Raw genomic sequence first — 20,818 nt, forward strand, 5'->3', positions numbered from 1 at the left:
TGACGTTTAATGTTAGTATGCGTCAAGGAAGGCGACGAGTGTGACCGGCGTCTATAAAAAACAAAAATGCCGTCGTGTGTGTACAGCAAATGTACCAATTATGACTCTAAAGTGAATAAGAGTCAAGGTATCGGGTACCACGTGTAAGTACGCAAAATAACTTGTGTATTTTTACATAAAGATAACATTTTTGTTCCGAGTGACAATAAAGAGGTTAGAGGATATTAATAATCGTCGACTCGATTTATCTTTGACATTGTTGCTTAAAAAAATAAATCTGATGAATTAATTTATAAATATTCAAATAGTTATCGAGACATTGCCAACATCAATTACGTCATTAAATTAGGGTCTAGTATTTTGTTTTGTTATGTACGCATGAAGTATTTTATTTCTATTTAATAACGATAAAACGAATATAATTATCGTAATACATATATGATATAACGATATTGATTTACGCGGCACACACCAGTAAAGTTTCCAGTCGGAATTTTTTTTTCCGACATTATCAACTATCATCATCATATTTCAGCCATTTAACACAAAACCGTAATAAATCATACATATAAGTCTTCCCCGTGAATCACTCCGTCAGACTCCGAGAGAGAGATGCAGCGGGGACTTTGTTTTATTATATAGTTTTTAAATCGAAATATTCTGGCTCTCATTTGTTCCGAGCGTTAGCAGATAGTTCAGTGCTGCATGGACCGTGATCATGAGGCTTATACATTGCACTGCGGACAGATTGACCTCTGCGATTATCCCTAATGCGGGGACTTTGTTTTATAATATGACGTAGCAGGGCTGGATTTAGGGGATCGGGGCTAAACCACCCACTTCCATAAAAGAGGGGATCTCTTTTATGAAGGACAATAGCTATTTCTACAACAAAAAACAACCCAATTTCGAGAGTTATACACGTTTAATGTAGTATATTATGAAGATATAGTGAAATATAAGTATAATCCCTGTAAGCAATGTGTGTATAGAAATTGTACAATTTATTTTAAAAATAGTGAGGGGCTGTAGTGATATTAAATCTCATTTAGTCTTTATTATTATTATTATTATTTTTTTATTCGCCGGGAGGGCAAATGACTCTACTCCACCTGATGGTAAGTGGTAGTAAAGTCCAAACGCGACGACGGCCAGTACAGACGGGAAAAACGTTCTGCACTAGCCGCCTTTGCCTTGCCGGCCCGCAAGTTGCCTCTTCACGCCTCGTTTGAAGAAACCCGGGTTGTAAGAGGAGGGGAACACGTTTATAATAATACGTTTTATAATGTCATTTGTCATTTATATACTTATTATGTGGAATAAGACCTTCAAGTCAAGGTTTTGTCTTATTAAAATTTATTCCACGTAATCATTTAATGTATTTACAAAATGGATAAATACTTAAGACCTGATAGTTTAGATGTCAATCCCTCGGATAGTTCCGCAGCGAATCATTGAGAACATTGGAAAAGACCATTTAAAAGCTGTCTATCGTTTTCTGATTTACTTCATACGACTGAAAAGGTACTAACTTCTCATAAAAAATTGGATTTACTAATTAACCATGTTTCATCAAATATATTTACCTATAAAAGCGAATGTTCTACATATGAAACGGCCGTGGCCATATTGGATAAACTATTTATAAAACCAAAAAATATAATTTTCGCCAGACATGCTTTAGCAACGAGAAAACAGCAAATTTAAAGCTTGTAAATAAGAGTACACGCTCTAATCGATACTGGAAGCTCAGTTAGCTTTATTGATGAGAATTTCTTTAAACGTTGCGGTTTGAAAAGTCTGCCTAGTAATAAAAGTATTTCAATGGCATCAACTGATTTCACATCAGTAGTTGAGGGTGAAATTACTGTTCCTAGAATAGGAGATCACGATTATGAAGGTTTAAATTTGCTTATTGTAAAAAACCTATGTGCTTATTTAATAATAGGTCACGATATACTGGAAAAACTTTCTTTTCTGGAGTTTTCATTTGGAGGATCTAAAGAATCGATAAAAGTTTGTAATGTAGCACAAGCATCCTGCAGTTCCTTTATTTGCAAATATATCTCCCGAATGCAGGCAATAGCAATTAAATCTCGCCGATTTAGTCAAGATGATAAATATTTTATTGTTCAAGAAATTCGAAAGCTTTTAGCTGATGGTATAATTGAAGAGAGTACTTCGCCTTGGCGAGCTCAAGTCTTATTAACAAAAAATAAAAATAATAAAAAACGTCTTGTGATAGACTATTCACAAACAATAAATATATATACACAATTGGATGCATGCCCGCTTCCAAATATAGAAGAAATTATTTCTGAAATATCGAAGTATTTTGTCTTTAGCACAATAGACTTGCAAAGTGCCTACCACCAAGTACCGATACAAGCTAAAGAAAAACAATTAACAGCATTCGAAGCAGATGGAAATCTGTATCAATTCCGACGTATTCCCTTTGGCGTTACTAATGGTATTCCACCAGCTTTCAAAGAGCCATTGACTGGGTAATAAAAGAAGAAAAACTCAAAGATACATTTACTTATTTAGATGACATTACTATTTGCGGTAAAACACAAAATGAACACGATAAGAATTTAGTGTTTTTTTAGCTGCTGCTAGAAAGTATGGACTCACTATTAACAAAGATAAAAGTAAGTTCTCTCAAACCTACTGGTGGTAGGGCTTTGTGCAAGCTCGTCTGGGTAGGTACCACCCACTCATCAGATATTCTACCGCAAATTAGCAATACTTGATATTGTTGTGTTCCGGTTTGAAGGGTGAGTGAGCCAGTGTAATTACAGGCACAAGGGACATAAAACCTTAGTTCCCAAGGTTGGTGGCGCATTGGCTATAAGCGATGGTTGACATTTCTTACAATGCCAATGTCTAAAGCGTTTGGTGACCACTTACCATCAGGTGGCCCATATACTCGTCCACCTTCCTATTCTATAAAAAAAACTATAATAAATATTTTAGGTTATAATATTAAAGACCAAGTTATAAGACCCAATGCAGATCGTCTTCGACCTCTGACGTCCTTAACGCCATCAAAAGACTTATCGTCTCTACGTATCGTTGGTATGTTTGCACACTACAGTCGATGGATACCTAATTTCTTGGAAAGAATTCACGCTATATCTCACAATAAAACATATCCATGCTCTGAAGATTAAATACAAAGATTTCAATCACTTAAATCAGACATCTTGATATTTGCTTTGCATGCAATTGATTATAGTCTTCCTTTAACTGTCGAGACAAACGCCTCTGATCATTCTATTACTGCTGTCTTATCGCAAGATGGTCGGACCTGTCGCTTTCTTTTCTAAAACACTAATGTAACAGAATAAAATCATTCAGCCATTGAAAAAGAAGCTTATACGATCGTAGAAGCTTTAAAGAAATGGAAACGTTATCTAATTGGGAAACCTTTTCAATTAATAACTGACCAAAGATCTGTATCATTTATATTTAATAATAAATTGACAAACAACATTAAAAACGAGAAAATACAGAGATGGTGTTTAGAATTAGCACCATTTAAGTACGACATAATTTACAGGCCTGATAAAGAAAATGATGTTTCAGATGCATTATCACGCATATGTTTATCAACTCAAGTACATATGAAATTAATTTCATTATATTAATCTTTATATCATTCCAAGAATGACTCACTGGATTAAAACAAAGAATTTACCATACTCTTTTGAGGACATTAAGAACATGACAAGGTCTTGTCGTGTTTGTTTAGAAATAAAACCTAATTATGTACGGAATCCTATTCCGTCTTAACTTAATTAAAGCAACAGCTCCATTTGAAAGATTAAGTGTAGACTTTAAAGGACCAATTCCCAGTAATACGAAAAACAACTTTATACTGACTGTAATTGAAGAATATTCGCATTTTCCGTTTGCTTTTCCTTGAGCCGATATTTCAAAAACTGTTATTAAACATCTAAATTAATTTTTTCTCATTTTTGGTATGCCATGTTTTATACATTCTCGTTCTCGTAGTTTTATACATTCATTATCGTGGTAAAGCAATCATGTCTTCCGATTTAAAATAATTCCTATATAATCGTGGTATTGTCACGAGTCGAACTATATCATACAATCCTCAAGGAATAGTCAAGTAGAACGCCTTAACGCTACTTTATGGAAAGCTGTACAACTAGCATTACGCTCGAAGAACATGTCTATTCAGAATTGAATTAGCCCTGCCTAAAGCATTACATTCAATCCGCTCTCTTCTTTATACTGCTACAAATTGCACGCCGCATGAAAGAATGTTTGTGCACACTAGCGAATAAGCAAATGATGTATCTGTGCCGAGCTGATTAATTCATTCAGATCATGCTCTTACGCGAAGATTCAATCGCGCCAGTAAATATCAACCGCTAGTCGAAGAGGCGGAATTGCTTCACGTAAATCCTGATTATTCTCACGTTCGTTTGTCAGATGGTAGAGAAACTACCGTGTCAAATCGCAATTTAGCACATTTAGGCCAAAATAATGGAGAAATTGATATATTCACTGATGATAATTTATCTTCCAATGTAATATCAAGAGATGTAGAAAATCATTTAGCAAGGGAAGATAATACATACGATTCTATTGAATCTTCTTCATCTGAAAATGAAGCTTATGAATCTACAGAAGAGCAACCAACTACAGAAGGTCACTCTCGTTCAACAGAAGAGGAATCAAATTTGCGTACATCAAATAGAGAACAAAGACTTCCTATTCGCTTATAAGACTATGTTTTAAATTAAAGTGTGGGTGAATGCAGTGATATTAAACCTCTTTTAGTCTTTATTCTTTTATAATGTCATATGTCACTTGTTTACTTATTATGTGGAATAAAACCTTCAACTCAAGGTTTTGTCTTATTACAGGGCCTCTACTCCTTTGTTGCCCAAGGACCTCCAGACCTAAAATCGGCTCCATCACCTAGTAGGCGTTGCACGTTAGGTAGCGATTTTATGCCGATCCATTGTCATCATATTCAATAGATCGCGAATGACTAATAAGTGAATTAAGCGTCAGCTGACGCACATGCGGTGGGTTGGATGTGTTAGGATTTTTTTTAAATGGTACAACATCCATAGGGTCATAGCTGCCCGTGCCTTTTTTATATTTTTACGTGCTAAGTATTACAATATTTATACACTATGGTTACACTAAAACACAACCGGTATAAGTTTTAATTAATAACGTATTGTTTCATTTATATATAAGGTTTCCCACTGATGAGGTGAGGCTTCAAGATTGGATCGCAATTGTAAGACAGCAAAGAAACCAATCAGACTGGACGCCATCGAAAAGCAGCAGAATATGTAGCGATCATTTTGAAGCTTGCGATAAATATGTTACGAATAAAGGTCGAACGCGGATTAAAAAAGACGCCGTACCTTTTATAGAGGTAATTAAAAGTATTGTATTATATTATTAGCCGTCTGATGGTAAGTGGTCACCACCACTCATAGCCACTGACGCTGAAGAAATATTAATTATTCTTTATATCGCCAATGCAGAACGAACCTTGGGAACTAAGGTCCCTTGTGTCTGTATTTACACTGGCAATACTTCAAACCAGAACACAAAAATCTAAATATTGCTGTTTGGCATGGGCTGAGATAGCCCAGTGGTAAGAATGCGTGAATCATAACTGATGATCGTGGGTTCAAACCCGGGCAAGCACCACTGAATTTACATGTGCTTAATTTGTGATTATAATTCATCTCGTGCTTTACGGTGAAGGAAAACATCGTGTGGAAACCTGCATGTGCCAACCTTTTACTGAAATTCTGCCACATGTGTATTCCACCAACCCGCATTGGAGCAGCGTGATGGAATAAGCAAACCTGGCTGTTACGGTGTTTGGCATAGAATATATGATAAGTGGCGGGTATTTTTTAAATTTAGAAATTGTTGCAATATTTAATACACACGAATTGGCTTAAATGATAACTAAAGTTAGCACTTATGACGTGTTACCAAAACGACGCGTCGTTTCGTAGTAACGCGAGTTTGTATTTGGTTTTGAATTTGTATTTTTTTATATAGAATAGGAAGGTGGACGAGCATATGCGCCACCTGATGGTAAGTGGTCACCAACGCCCATAGACATTGGCATTGTATGAAATGTTAACCATCGCTTACATCACCAATGCGCCACCACCCTTGGGAACTAAGATGTAATGTCCCTTGTGCCTGTAATTACACTGGCTCACTCACCCTTCAAACCGGAACACAACAATATCAAGTATTGCTGTTTTGCGGTAGAATATCTGATGAGTGGGTGGTACCTACCCAGACGAGCTTGCACAAAGCCCTACCACCAGTAGGTTTGAGAGAACTTACTTTTATCTTTGTTAATAGTGAGTCCATACTTTCTAGCAGCAGCTAAAAAAACACTAAATTCTTTCGTGTTCATTTTGTGTTTTACCGCAAATAGTAATGTCATCTAAATAAGTAAATGTATCTTTGAGTTTTTCTTCTTTTATTACCCAGTCAATGGCTCTTTGAAAGCTGGTGGAATACCGTTAGTAACGCCAAAGGGTTGCTTTGGTGGCTGCACTTTATGTGTTAGGGGCATGTTTAACAAGTTAAAAATAGTGATTATCTATGCGATCGTCTTAATGTCTGATTATTATCTATATTATTTAACAGTACACCAGAAGTCTATGCTGAGTCGGGTTTGTGCTAGTTAGATAAACAAAACTAAAGATTAAATGCGAAAATAATGCCAAAAGTGCCAAGCGTTCTATCTATTTATGCCCAGGCCTATAAGGCATCCTAGGGACTGAGGACCCCGCCAGTCGAGGAGCTCTACCCAGTCAAAAATAATATAATTTAACTTTCACCGCTTCGGAAGTGGGGGCCCAAAACGTCAAAGTGCCTAGGGTCCTTGGACCTCTTAATCCAGGCCTAAGTCATCATTGGTCAACATCTAGGAATTAAGTGATAAAACTTAAATAGTTATTTCAGTTTTAAATGTTCTCGATGATTTTGTTTCAGGTAAATAGAAACGAAAGCATTATAATTCCTAACTCTCCTACAAGTCTTGACAATGTCAGCATATCTGATAAGGGAGATGAATCTAAAACACCACTAAATTGGGCGCTTAGAAAACGTGTGCGCGATTTAGTAATTGACAAAAAAGACCTACAGAAAAGAAATAAAATTCTGAATCAAAAAAATAAAAGACTAAAAATAAAAGTTGCCAGAATGAAACTAATATTAAAAGAAATAAGGAGTAAAGTTATAATCTTAGTTAAGTAATATGTCATCTTTTCCCGCCTAAATAGCTACTACAAATACAAATGTATAAGAACGACACACATTTATAAACTTTGCACACAACATTGAATATAACAACATAAATACATTTTCGAATAGAACACATCTGTACTTGGGCGGGGCGACTGTGTCCTGTAGGTGACTGTCATTCGACGCACACAGATACAATTGGGGACATCTAGGGAATATTAACCAGTTTTCAATAATATCTGTTTTTTTTTTTTTACTTTGGTTAAAAAATGAAATTCTACAATTATAGATGGTACTGGTGGTAGAGCTTTGTGCAAGCTCGTCTGGGTAGGTACCACCCACTCATCAGATATTCTACCGCAAAACAGCAATACTTGATATTGTTGTGTTCCGGTTTGAAGGGTGAGTGAGCCAGTGTAATTACAGGCACAAGGGACATAAAATCTTAGTTCCCAAGGTTGGTGGCGCATTGGCTATAAGCGATGGTTGACATTTCTTAGAATGCCAATGTCTAAGGGCGTTTGGTGACCACTTACCATCAGGTTGCCCATATGCTCGTCCACCTTCCTATTCTATAAAAAAAAAAAAAATGTGCCTACGTATTATCTTTTATTAATGTAAGCAAAAATCACTTATAATTTCGTATAAACTGAATCACGTCGGGGTCACCAATTTGCCTTAAATGTCTTGTGGATGATGTAATGAAAGGCAATTGAGTATAGATATATGTTTTGTAATATAATTTACAATATTTAATTGTTACGACGATATTACAGTGCGATGTTAGAATGGCGACTCTGCGACAGAACATATGATAATGTATTATTTGACAATGTAGCATATCGAATATCGACTTGTTTCTATGTGCCATTATGGACAGTGATTTTTGCTTACATTAATAAAAGATAATACGTAGGCACAACATACATACAGTATAAATCTTAAAAACATGAGAAAATTATTAAATAAAACGTAATTAATACAATATTATTCTAATTGTTGTTAATTTTTATATAACATTGTGTATGTTAGTATTAATGAAAATCAACGAACTTGAATGATAATAAAAACTACAGAAAATAACTAACGACTTATGGAAATTCATATTAGTTACATAGTATTGATAATAAAATCACCAATGCGCCACCGACCTTGGTAACTTTGGGAGTTCACTCACCCTTCAAACCGGAACACAACAATACTAAGTAATCTGTTTGGCGGTAGGATATACGATGGGTGGGTATTACCTAACCTTGTTGGCTACCTGGCTTTCACAAAACACCAAGTAAATAAAAGTTATATTGAAATTAAAATTGTATTTGATAGGTAATAATGAGTAGTATATTTAACATAAGTTTAGAATGTGTCAGTTTGGGATTAAAATGGTTATGGCGAATTGGTATTATTTTTTCTAAATACAACAGTGGCGACGAAGTGGTTTAAAACTCACAAATGCGTGTGTGTTTTTATTAATTTTTTTTTTTTTTTTTTTTTTTTTTTTTTTTTTTTTTTTTTTTTTTTTTTTTATAGAATTGGAAGGCGGACGAGCATATGGGCCACCTGATGGTAAGTGGTCACCAACGCTCTTAGACATTGGCATTGTAAGAAATGTCAACCATCGCTTACATATCCAATGCGCCACCAACCTTGGGAACTAAGATTTTATGTCCCTTGTGCCTGTAATTACACTGGCTCACTCACCCTTCAAACCGGAACACAACAATATCAAGTATTGCTGTTTTGCGGTAGAATATCTGATGAGTGGGTGGTACCTACCCAGACGAGCTTGCACAAAGCCCTACCACCAGTAAAAATTAATCGATGGTAAAAGTAAATAAATATGTCTATAGGTAAAATTAGTGAATTTCAAGTTAATTCAGATGATTGGGATGCGGTGGCCCGAGGGGACGTAGTTCTGGTAGTATCGATAGATGTTGCGAACGCCTTCAATAGTCTTCCTTTCGAGACTATTGGGGAGGCACTCCGATACCACGGGGTGCCTTCCTATCTCAGGAGGCTGTTGGGGGCATACCTCCAGGACCGGGTAGTCCTCTGGGAGGGGGGCGATGGGCGTCTTGTCCGGCGTCGGGTAGGCTGTGGCGTTCCACAGGGGTCAGTTCTCGTCCCAATTCTGTGGAACGTTTTCTTCGACTGGCTCCTGCGGACATCCGTCCTTCCCAGAATAGGGGTGTTGTGCTATGCGGACGACACTCTCATCACGGCGACAGGGCGGAATTATCAGGAGGCGGCTCGCCTGGCCGAAGTCGGTACGTCGCTCACAGTGGACCGCATAGGAATGTTGGGCTTGAGGGTCTCCATCTCAAAAACGGAGGCCCTCTTATTCCACGGTCCACGTCGAGGCCCCCCTCGAGGGGCATTTATCACCGTCCAGGGGACGGTGATTAAGGTGCAGGCCCACATGAAGTATCTGGGCCTGACCCTGGACGGAAGATGGAGCTTCGGGCAGCATTTTGTCCAACTTGGCCCGAAGCTCATCAACGCTGCTGCTGCCTTAAGCCGGCTCCTACCAAATGTAGGAGGGCCGGAAACGCCATGCCGGCGATTATACGCCGGTGTTGTGCGGTCCATGGCTCTGTACGGTGCTCCCATCTGGGTGGACGCTCTCACCGCTCGGAACAAGGTTCTCTTGCGAAGGCCGCAGAGAATCATAGCGGTGAGGGTGATACGCGGATATCGTACGGTGTCGTGGACGGCGGCAACACTTCTCGCGGGCGATCCGCCTTGGGAGCTCCAGGCGGAGGTGCTCGCGGAAGTGTACCGGTTCCGGGCGGAAGTGAGGTCGCGTGGCGACCGTCCAGGGTTGGAGGAGGTGCTGCGAATCAGGACTCTCGCTCAGCAAGCCCTGATTCGGAGGAGGATCTGAGGTCCCCATCAGCAGGCCTGGCGACAGTGGAGGCGATCCGTCCCCACTTGAGTCGCTGGGTAACGAGAAAAGGCGGCACACTGACCTTCAGACTGACTCAGGTGCTTACTGGACATGGGTGCTTCGGTAAGTACCTGCACGGAATAGTCAGGCGGGAGGTAACGCTCTCCTGCCACGAGTGTGGTGCGCCTACGGACACGGCATGCCACACTTTGATGGAGTGTGCCGCTTGGGGGCCTCAGCGCCTTTCCCTGGCGACTTTAATCGGCGGAGACCTTTCGCTGCCAAGCGTGATAAATGCCATGCTTAGTAGCGAAAAGTGCTGGATGGAGATGGTCTCCTTCTGCGAAAATGTCATGTTGCAGAAGGAGGCCGCGGAGCGGGAGCGCGAGGAGAGTGCCTCCGCTGACCCGCTTCGCCGAAGAAGACCGGGGAGAAGACGCCGGCGCTATGCGCATCTTCTCCTCCCGCCGTGAGTGTCGCCGGGGCCAGGGGGTCTCTGTACCCCGAGAACCCCCTAGGATTTGGAGGCCCGCAGAAGCGGGCCAACCGTCGGGACGGCACGGTAATATGCGCAAGCGATCCCGTGACGTCCCCCGACAAGATGGAGTGGGTACCGCTGGTTTTTTAGTGGGTATTCCGGCGCCTTTAGCGCCGGCGAGTCCCACATACCCCCCCCCCCATGAGTTTCCCCCACATGAGGTGTCATGTGGGGGAAACACATAAATGTGTTTTTCCAGCGAGAAAAAAAAAAAAAAGATGATTGGTATTTATACGTTGAACGTTTGAAACAATATCTAATTGTCAACAGAATACCCAATTAATTATATGTCCCAACATTGATTACAGTTATTGATATCAATTAATATGAATGGACGATCTTTTAGTATGGAGTGTGATACAGGTAGCACAATTTCTTGTATAAGTCAAAACGTGTAACTTCCGTAATCCGTAACAGCCTGTGAATGTCCCACTGCTGGGCTAAAGGCCTCCTCTCCTCTTTTTGAGGAGAAGGTTTGGAGCTTATTCCACCACGCTGCTCCAATGCGGGTTGGTAGAATTCACATGTGGCAGAACTTCAGTGAAATTAGACACATGCAGGTTTCCTCACGATGTTTTCCTTCACCGTAAAGCACGAGATGAATTATAATCACAAATTAAGCACATGAAAATTCAGTGGTGCTTGCCCGGGTTTGAACCCACGATCATCGGTTAAGATTCACGCGTTCTTACCACAGGGCCATCTCGGCTTTCGTGTAACTTAACCTTAAGATATTATACTGGTGAAATAGTAGGACCGATAGGAGTAATACGCCCTCTTGTATCATACCAAAATAAAAGTAAATTTTTAGATTTATATGTAATTAAGAATGGTAAAACGATGTTATTAGGTAGACAATGGATTTTTGAATTAGGTGTTCAGTTACCTCTCATGTCATGTTATAATAACATCAATAATGTTAAGGAGTTTAATTTTGCGGAATTTAGTTCCAGATATTGTGAAGTATTTAAGGGAGTTTGGGACGGTTTAAGGGCGGATTTAATAGTATCCATCTGTAGGAGTGAGCACAATCGATATTTATGCGTGCACGACCGCTTGCGTATGTACTTCGCGAACCTGTGGAGCGAGCTCTCGAACAATTGGTACGTGACGGTGTACTCACCCCCGTCGAACGTTCGGACTGGGCAACGCCAATTGTACCAGTGGTCAAAAAGGACGGAAGCATAAGAATTTGTGCAGACTATAAAGTGATCTTAAACAAAATAATTAATATTGATCGTTATCCGTTGCCTAGGGTCGAAGATTTGTTAGTTAACCTATTTGATCTTTGTCAAGCCTATGCACAATTTGAACTCGACGAAACAAAAAAATATACAATAATAAATACAAATAAAGGGTTGTTTTGATATAATCCATTAGTGTATGGATTAGCGTCTAGCCCGGGTATATTCCAAAGACGACTGGAACAATTATTTGTTGATTTGCCGCACGTAGAAGTATTTCTTGACGATATAATAATAACAGGAAAAGATAGCAAGTCCCATATCGAAAATTTAAATAACGTTTTCAATAGATTACAATCGCACGGCTTACGTTTAAATAAAACGCGCTATCTCTTTCACACGACACAGCAATGTAATGTAAAACAATGTGTATGTGTGTGGTGCTGTTACGTATGGAATATTTTTTCGTTTGTTTTATTGTAGAGCATATAATTTACTTTATGTATATTATATTATGTATATTAGTACATCACGTTTGTACTATCTCGACTTTTTTGAGTCGGCTTTAATAAGTACTCCGTCCCGGTCACCGGGAAAAAGAGCATTTATATCCCCATCTGTTTTTAATGTTTAAAAAATAAAGTATTCTTTTTTTTTCCTATTATCTACTTACTAATAATGACAAAAAAAGTAATATACATGAAACTTACCTAACTATTTATATTATTATTATTTTTAAACATGCATTTTTTTTAAATATATTTTCAATAATGTATAATTAAACAGGTCTTCCTGAGTAAAAATGATGTATAATAACTAGAGTTTGGACGTATGATATGATTATTGTCTGTAGGTGAGTGTATTAGAGTAAATTATACAAAATCTATTAGCAGCTTCAGTGCGGTTCTTGAATGCTGTTAGATGTAAGACTTTTGTTCTCAATGTTACTAGTCTGCGTGCTTGTTACAAATATTGTGTCTCCAAGAACTTTGCTTATTATTGTGGTTGAGTGGAGTGATGCTTGTGTTTGGAGGATATTGATATTAAGGTGTGTCTCTAGTTTGTCGCAGTACCGCTTTAGATTCTTTGTCACTGCTCCTGTGGCGTCCACTACTATCGGAATCGTTGTGACTGTGCTTTTCCACAGTGTAGAGAGTTCGACTTTCAGCGGATGGTATTTGCTGATTTTTTCTATTTCAATATTATAGTCGGATGGTACCGAAACATCAATAAGGTAAGTTTTATTGTTGAATTTATCTATGTATATTAGGTCCGGTCTATTGTGAGTGATTGTGACATCGGTTTGTATGGGAATTTCCCACATTAATTTGGCTATATTATTTTCCTTTACAGTGGGTTGTTTAAGTTCTTCTTTCCACCATACTTTATTAACTTCTATTTTGCTTTTTCTTGCTAAACACCAGAATATATACTGTACCAAATTGTTATGTCTTTTAACATAATATGTTCCAGCTAGTTTTTTGCATCCTGCGAGAAGGTGTTGAACAGTTTGATCTTTAGATACGCACAAGCGGCATTTTCCGTCGACGCTTCGTTTCAATATGTCGCGTTCGTGCTGACGTGTAAGTACCGCTTGGTCTTGTATTGCAAATAAAGATGATTCCAACAAGGCTGAAATAGGTCGTTTCGTCAGCCACTTAAACGTCAGTTCTGTGTCCACATTGGCTAGGTCAAGGACCTTTTTGGGAAATTGGCCATGTAGGTTCTTGTTTCTCCAGGATTCGTTTTGCTTTTTAATTATGTTCTTTTTTATTTCTGTGATTGTGTATTTGCCGTCTGGTAACTTCAAATCTTTCTCTATCTCTTTTGCTTCTGTAAATATGGAATATTTTTCTCTTCTTTGGTCTTGCTGTAATTAGGTAGTCATTGCTTCAATTAGGTAGTCATTTTTTTGTTCTAAATATTGTTTAAGTTTTAGAATATGGGCTTTATACAAGTATTCTACATTAATTAGTCCTCTACCCCTTTAATCAGCGGTAAGTACAATCTATCAACGTCTGCTTTTTGTTGGTGGGCCTTTTTAATTGCTAACAGTTTTCGTGTTCTAATATCAATCCGCTTAAGACGGCTTATGTTGTAGTTGATTACACCAAAAGAATACAACAAAACTGGAATGGCGTATGTATTTAACCCCTTTATTAGGTTGCGCCCATTTAAGAAAGAGTTTGTTAGTTTTTTGATTCTCCTGAAAAACTCTTTAGTTAATTGATCTCTAACGTCACTATGAATAAATTTTTCCTGATTCATTAATACCTAAATAGTTATAATTTTGATCTAATTTTAACTGCTTAAAAGTATCTCCGTTCAGTAGCACACGCTCGTTACCATCAGTGTAGTTTCTGTGTCCAGCTGTTAAGTGAAGTGTGTTACATTTATCTAAACCAAAAGTCATGCCTATATCTTCCGTAAATATTTCAACACTATTTAGTAAAATTTTCAAGTTATTTCTATTGTTTGCATAAACTTTAATATCTTCCATGTATATTAGGTGATTAATCCACACTTTATCCTGTAGTTTATATCCTTTCGTTTCATATTTACTTAGTAATGTAGAAATTGGGTTAAGAGCTAAGCAGAACAACAATGGAGACAAGGAATCTCCCTGAAAGATGACCCGTCGTATGTAAATCGGTTCAGCAGTATAAGACTCTCTAGAGCCCTTAACCGTCATTATAACTTTCCATTTAACTATTGCTCTTTCAAGAAAAGATTTTATTAGATGTGGGCATTTATAAATGTCAAGTACACGCAACAGCCACTCGTGGGATATACTATCGAACGCTTTACTATAGTCGATCCAGCTCATGCTTAATTTTTTATGTCCCTTATGTGCATTTTCTAGGATAGCTTTATTTACCATCAAATGGTCTTTGCATCCGCGGGCTCCGCGTCGACATCCCCTTTGTTCTGGGGCCATAATATTGTTTACTTGACAATGAGTGTACAGTTGATCGGATAGTACCGTAACAGCCTGTGAATGTCCCACTGCTGGGCTAAAGGCCTCCTCTCCTCTTTTTGAGGAGAAGGTTTTGGAGCTTATTCCACCACGCTGCTCCAATGCGGGTTGGTGGAATGCTCCAATGCGGGTTGGTGGATCGGATAGTATCGATGTGAAAAGCTTATACATGCTAGGTAGACACGCGATAGGACGCCAATTTTTTGGGTCTTCGGTGTCGTTATTTTTCGGTATTAAAATGACCTTTCCAGTTGTAAGCCAGTCTTCTAGAGGTTCTTCGTTTTTCAAAAGCTTGATAAATAACAGTGCTAGGTGGTTATGTATATTAGTGAGATATTTTAGGTAATAATTTTGAATTTTATCGTGCCCTGGTACTTTCCAATTAAGCAATTTACTAACAGATTTTTTAATATGTTCTACAGTTATTTCTTCAAAAGTGCTCGTGTTTAAGTTACTATTAACTTGTTCTATTTCAGATATCAATTTTGCGTCAAGGTTGTATGCGACCGGTTGCGATATAATGTTATTCCAAAATTCCTCGGTACAGCTTTTGTTTGGTGTTTTAATATCTGCACGTTCTTTTTTACTATCTAAACTTTTGTATAGTTTATGCTCGTTTACAATGAACATTTTATTCAGTTGTTTCTTATTGTTTATATCTTCATATCTTTTTATCCTGCGTGCTAGTGCTTTTATTTTTTGTTTTAATGTTTCTTCTGTATATTTGTGTTCTGTTTCGTTCTGTATATTATATTTTTTGTAAAGTTTGTCTTTGATTTTTATCATTTTTCGTGAGTTAACTCCTCTCGAGATCTCTACCACTTGACCTAATTCTTTCCTCAGGCGTTAAATTTTAATTTTTATCCTCTTTTTCCATGGAGGGTCTGTATAGGGTTGTATTACTTCTCTTAGTAAGTAAGGAGATTGCTTATTATTAACTATTAGTGCTTTAGCTGCTGCATAAATCAAATCATTTATGTCTCGGAGAGTACAATTACTTGCCAATAAATTGGGTAAATAGTTGTTAATTATTGAAAGATTGTGTAAGAATTGTTTATTGATTTTAGCTTTTGGCAAGTAAGTGCGCTCTTCGATAGGTATTTCTTTTACTTCTGCAAAAATTTTGAGGAATTAAGTTCGATGGGATCCTCATCCTCAACTTGAGGGATCCTCATCCTGAACTTTGAGATGTTTCAGGAAGTTGGCCAGTTGGAGATTCCTTTTCACCTCCACTCTCAACACCCACCATGTCTTCTTCAAGGGCCCCCACCATACCACCCGAAACAGACGCCGATACTGCATTCGATTGATTATTTGGGTCAGTATGGTGAGAATATTGCATCTCGGCATCAGCTCGCTGCTTGATTCGGTTCAGTAATTCTTGAGAAAAAAGATTTTGTTTCAGAATTCTGCGTGCTTGATTAGACAGTGTATTTCCTGTGAATTTTAGGATTATCTGGGTTTCTGCTTTTAAAAATTTCTTCCAATTTACTGATATATGCCATACCTTCACGTTTCGCTACAAAGTAGCAAAACATTAGCTCTTCTTGTTCTTGTTGTGTCCATTTTCTTCTTCTATCATCATTGGAGTTTATTTTATTTATATTTAAAGAATGTTGAGATACTAAGCTTCTACTTTGTTCTGGTTCATTATTTGACTGGGTTAACAGAGTGGATGATGGAGATGGAGTGATTGTTGTTAGATCGTCAGAATTTCGTGTGTTTAATGGTACACTATTTGGTGTATGTCGCATTATATTTTCTGTGGTTTTTTGTATTCTATCTAGTGTGTCTTTAGGTAATACATGTTGTTTAATGATTCTACGTACCTGATTTGATAACCCGTTACCAGTAAATTTAATTGATTTAGGGTTGTCCGGATTTCTCTCCTTGAAAAATGTCTCTAATCGTTTAAGATAACCTAAGTTCTTCTAACTCTACTGACCACTTCTTTCTTGCATCTTCATATTGTGAGTCAGTGGTCGTTTCAGATGTACCGGCTGAGCTTGCGGGAGCCAAGTCCCTGCTCTGCAAAGTATCATCGCCTTGTTCATCGGTTGTAGTCCTTGAGGATCTTTCCCTAACCCCCCTATCCCCGACTCTCGTCCAACCGGCAAGCCGGGAGTCACTGGCTAGCATTCTGTCACGTCTGACACCAGCTACAGACGTGCCCTGGCGATCGCCCCCAGGAAGCGACTCTATAGGTGTATTTCTTAAATGACCTTCCATATCTCCTTTTTGGGTTACTAGAGCTCTGTTGGCCATTGGTTAGTGAACTTAAAAGTTACCAATGTCTGTCCCTCACGTGGCAAAGATGGTCATGTCGGACGTGGAGTTAGATTTTGAGGGACTTTATTATTATTATTATTTCTATTTAACTTTTAAAGTTTCTCTTCTTTCGAAGGGTTTAAACCTAAAACGCCGGCTGCAGCCAAGCGTTAACGAGTGTTGCTTATATTAAAAACGTTGATGATAAAGTGGATGATGATATAAACTTTCGGGTGATACGGCAGGTGTTAAGGATTATGGTTTTTTGAAGTATCTGGAGGATATACGCTGGCATTTGTAAGGTGTTAAGACTTTGTGTCAAGGATTTTGGCACGATACCTGTGGATGATAGGACTATTGGGACTATGTGTACTGTTTGTGCTTTCCATTGCGTTTTAATTTCTATGGCGAGATCTTGATATTTACTTAACTTTTCAGATATTGTGGTATGTATGTTATATGAATTAGGAACGGCTGTATCGATAAGATAAACGATTCTATTGATTTTATCATGAACGGTAATATCTGGTCTATTATAACAGATAGTTTTGTCAGTTATTATTGTTCTATCCCAGTAGATTTTGTGGTTTCTATTGTCTTATACACTTTCCGGTTTATATTTGTAATATGGATTCATTTCTGTTATAAGTTTATATTTGTATGCTAAATGTTGGTGTATGATTGCAGCCACTTGATCATGTCGATGCTTATAATCGGTCTGAGCGAAAGATTTGCAAGCCCCCGTTATGTGCTTAATAGTTTCAGAGGCTGCGTTACATTGTCTACATAAGTCAGTACGTTGATTATTATCCTTCATTATGTACTTCCTATAGTTACGAGTTGCTTGGTTTATTTGGTCTTGAATGGCGAGCATAAAACTTTCGGTCTCAGGGAACAGTTCACCTCGTTTGAGCCATTCGTTCGACTTCTCTTTGTCGACGTGGGGTTGGTTCGGTGCCTCCCATGCAGTGTTTTTTCAGCCCATGCCAACATTTGTTGTTGTGTACTTATGATATGTTCGTTTACTTGAGTGTTTTTGTCATGTAGGTTTAATGGTGTAAGCTTTTTGTCTATTTCTGTTGCGTGTCTATGTAGAGGTAAGAGTTGGGATTTATCATGGAAGTATGCTCTGAGTGAGAGTATCTGCTTATTGTGTAAATTGTGTATGTCTATTATTCCCTTTCCTCCTTCTTTGCGTGGTAGTGTGAGCCTTTGAATACAAGATTTTGAATGATGTTTCCTATATTTAGTGAAGTGAGTGCTTATAGTTCGCTGCAATTTTTTTATGTCACTTTTTGACCATTGTATTATTCCGAAAGAGTACGTAAGTAAGGGTATGGCAAATGTGTTAATAGCTTTTATTGTGTTTTTAGTGTTAAGGTGTGTCCTTTAATACGAGATTTAATCGGTGCGAGAATTTTGTAAGGAGTTCTTGTGTTGTCGTAGTTTGTAGTATTTGCCTAGATTGTTTAAAACCAAGGTATTTTTTATGTGCTTAGTTCATCCATTGGTTAAATTTGTTCACCAGTTTCGAGTGTGTAGCTATTATTAAGGATTTTTCCTTTTGAGATTGACAGAATTTTGCACTTGTCAACTGCGAATTTCATATGAATATCTTTTGAGAACTGTTCCTTAATGCTTGCTAACTCAAGCAACGTGTTTTTGTCAGTGGAGTAGAGTTTTATATCGTCCATGTACATGAGATGTGATAACTTATATTGGGTGTTATTACCGTAAAGTGTGAATCCGGTATTAGTTTTATTTTACAAGAGTGAAAGAGGATTTAAGGCCAAGCAAAACCAGAGGGGGCTCAGAGCGTCTCCTTGAAAAATTCCTCGTTGGATACGGATTGGTTCAGTAGTTAGAGATTTCATGGACGATTGTTTTATTTTTAATACAGTTTGCCAGTTTTGCATCGAATTTTTAAGAAATGATATGAGGGTTGGGTTTATTTTATACAATTTTAAGACATACAATAACCAGCTATGCGGGACTGAATCAAAGGCTTTTTAATAATCAATAAACATGGTATGGATATTTGTTTTTGATTTTACCGCACTACTTAAAATGATTGCATCAAAAGTAAGCTGCTCCTTACATCCTTGGCTATTTTTTCTACACCCCTTTTGCTGTTCGGCTAATATATTATGTTTAGTTAAATGTTTGTATATTTCTTCACTTATGCAAGCTGATAAAATTTTGTATATGGTTTGTAAGCAAGTTATTGGTCGGTATTTATCTGAATTTGTGTTATCATGTTTATCTTTAGGTACTAAGTATGTGATTCCATATGTTATATATTTCGATAGTAAATGTGGTGATTGAATAAATTCAGTTAAGTACTTATGTATGTATGAGTGTGTGCTACTAAATTTCTTGTACCAATAGTTGTGAATATTGTCTGAGCCTGAGGATTTTCAATTGTGCATTCGTTTGATGACATCTATAAATGTTTCTATTGGTATGAAGTTGAACTCAATCTCTGGAATATGTGTAGTTATTTCGTTAACCCAGTCTGCATGTTCATTATGTTCTATGGGGTTTTCCCATGTCTTAGCCCAGAATTGTCGAAATATTTCAGGGGGAGGTATTTCTAGATTTTGCTCATTATCTTTGCAGTTAGATAATAAATTTCTATAGAAGATTTTTTCATTGTTAGCAAATGTTTTGTTTTCTATTTTAAGGGCAGTACACATCAAATATCTCTTAAGTCTACTAGCTGCTGCATTGAGTTTCTGTTTTAAGGTATCTAAGAAGTGTTCTATATGCGTGTTTGTATTTTCATATTGTGCGTGTGATTGATATTGTGTCTTTATGAGTTCTACTGCAGCTACTACTTTTCGGTTTCTATTTCCTCTAATAAATTGTGTTAACCTGCCCATATTGACTCGCAACTTCCTTATTTTATTTTCTAATCTTCTTTGCCAGCTAGGTTTTCTGTATGATTTGTTTTGATGGTTGTTTTGTGTTAAGAATGTCATCCTTGCCCCATTACATTTAGCTGCTGTCCATGCTGCACAGTAAATTATTGTCTGTAGAGTGATAAAATCAGTATCAGTGTTTAAAAATTTTGTCAGTATCATCGTATCTATGTATTTCATTATTAATGAAAACTTTTTAGAAGTCCTTTGTTTAGTAATGTATGGTCTGCTAGTTGGTTCAGTATTACAAAAATGTTCTAGAGCATGTACGAATGTGTTCTCTATTTCAATGTTTACTTCTAAGGTCATATCATGATCGTGGGTGATACTTTTCTATGTTTTGTTCATCGATAGGGGTTGATGTAACGGAATCAGTGCATGTAACTGTAGTGTTTTGCATTTTCCTAGCTTGTGAGTTTGTTTCTGAATTAGATTTGAATTCATCGTAGTGTGTAATATTACTTTGTTCTGTTGTTTGTAAATGTTCATTATCTATGTCTTCCGTTAGTGTGTGTGTATAATGTTATTCATCTGCTACTTGTTGTTTAATCAGTGTTAATCTATCTTGTTTAATATATTTATTATTTATTATTGCCCTTCGTTGATCTGCTAATCTTTGCTCTGTAATGTGTGTAAACTCTGGGTATAAGTTTATAAACTCTTCATACAAACGTTTTCTATAAACGGTCTTATTAGTGTCTAATTGTGTTATTTTGAAATAAATCCTAATAATTGCTTCATTGCATTCATTTGTCCATTTTATACGTT

At 37.5% G+C, this 20,818-nt stretch overlaps 1 protein-coding gene across 1 annotated transcript; it reads left to right on the forward strand.

Annotated features, from left to right (window-relative positions):
* The first annotated feature begins 25 nt into the window (after window positions 1-25).
* Window positions 26-8,265, forward strand: LOC126780135 (THAP domain-containing protein 2-like). Its single transcript, XM_050504405.1, has 3 exons — window positions 26-143; window positions 5,242-5,425; window positions 7,024-8,265. The coding sequence occupies exons 1-3, from the start codon at window positions 67-69 to the stop codon at window positions 7,285-7,287; spliced, it is 525 nt and encodes a 174-aa protein (XP_050360362.1). The 5' UTR covers window positions 26-66; the 3' UTR covers window positions 7,288-8,265.
* The last annotated feature ends 12,553 nt before the right edge of the window (window positions 8,266-20,818 follow it).

Source organism: Nymphalis io, chromosome 30 (genome assembly GCF_905147045.1).
Source record: "Nymphalis io chromosome 30, ilAglIoxx1.1, whole genome shotgun sequence".
Lineage (NCBI taxonomy): Eukaryota > Metazoa > Arthropoda > Insecta > Lepidoptera > Nymphalidae > Nymphalis > Nymphalis io.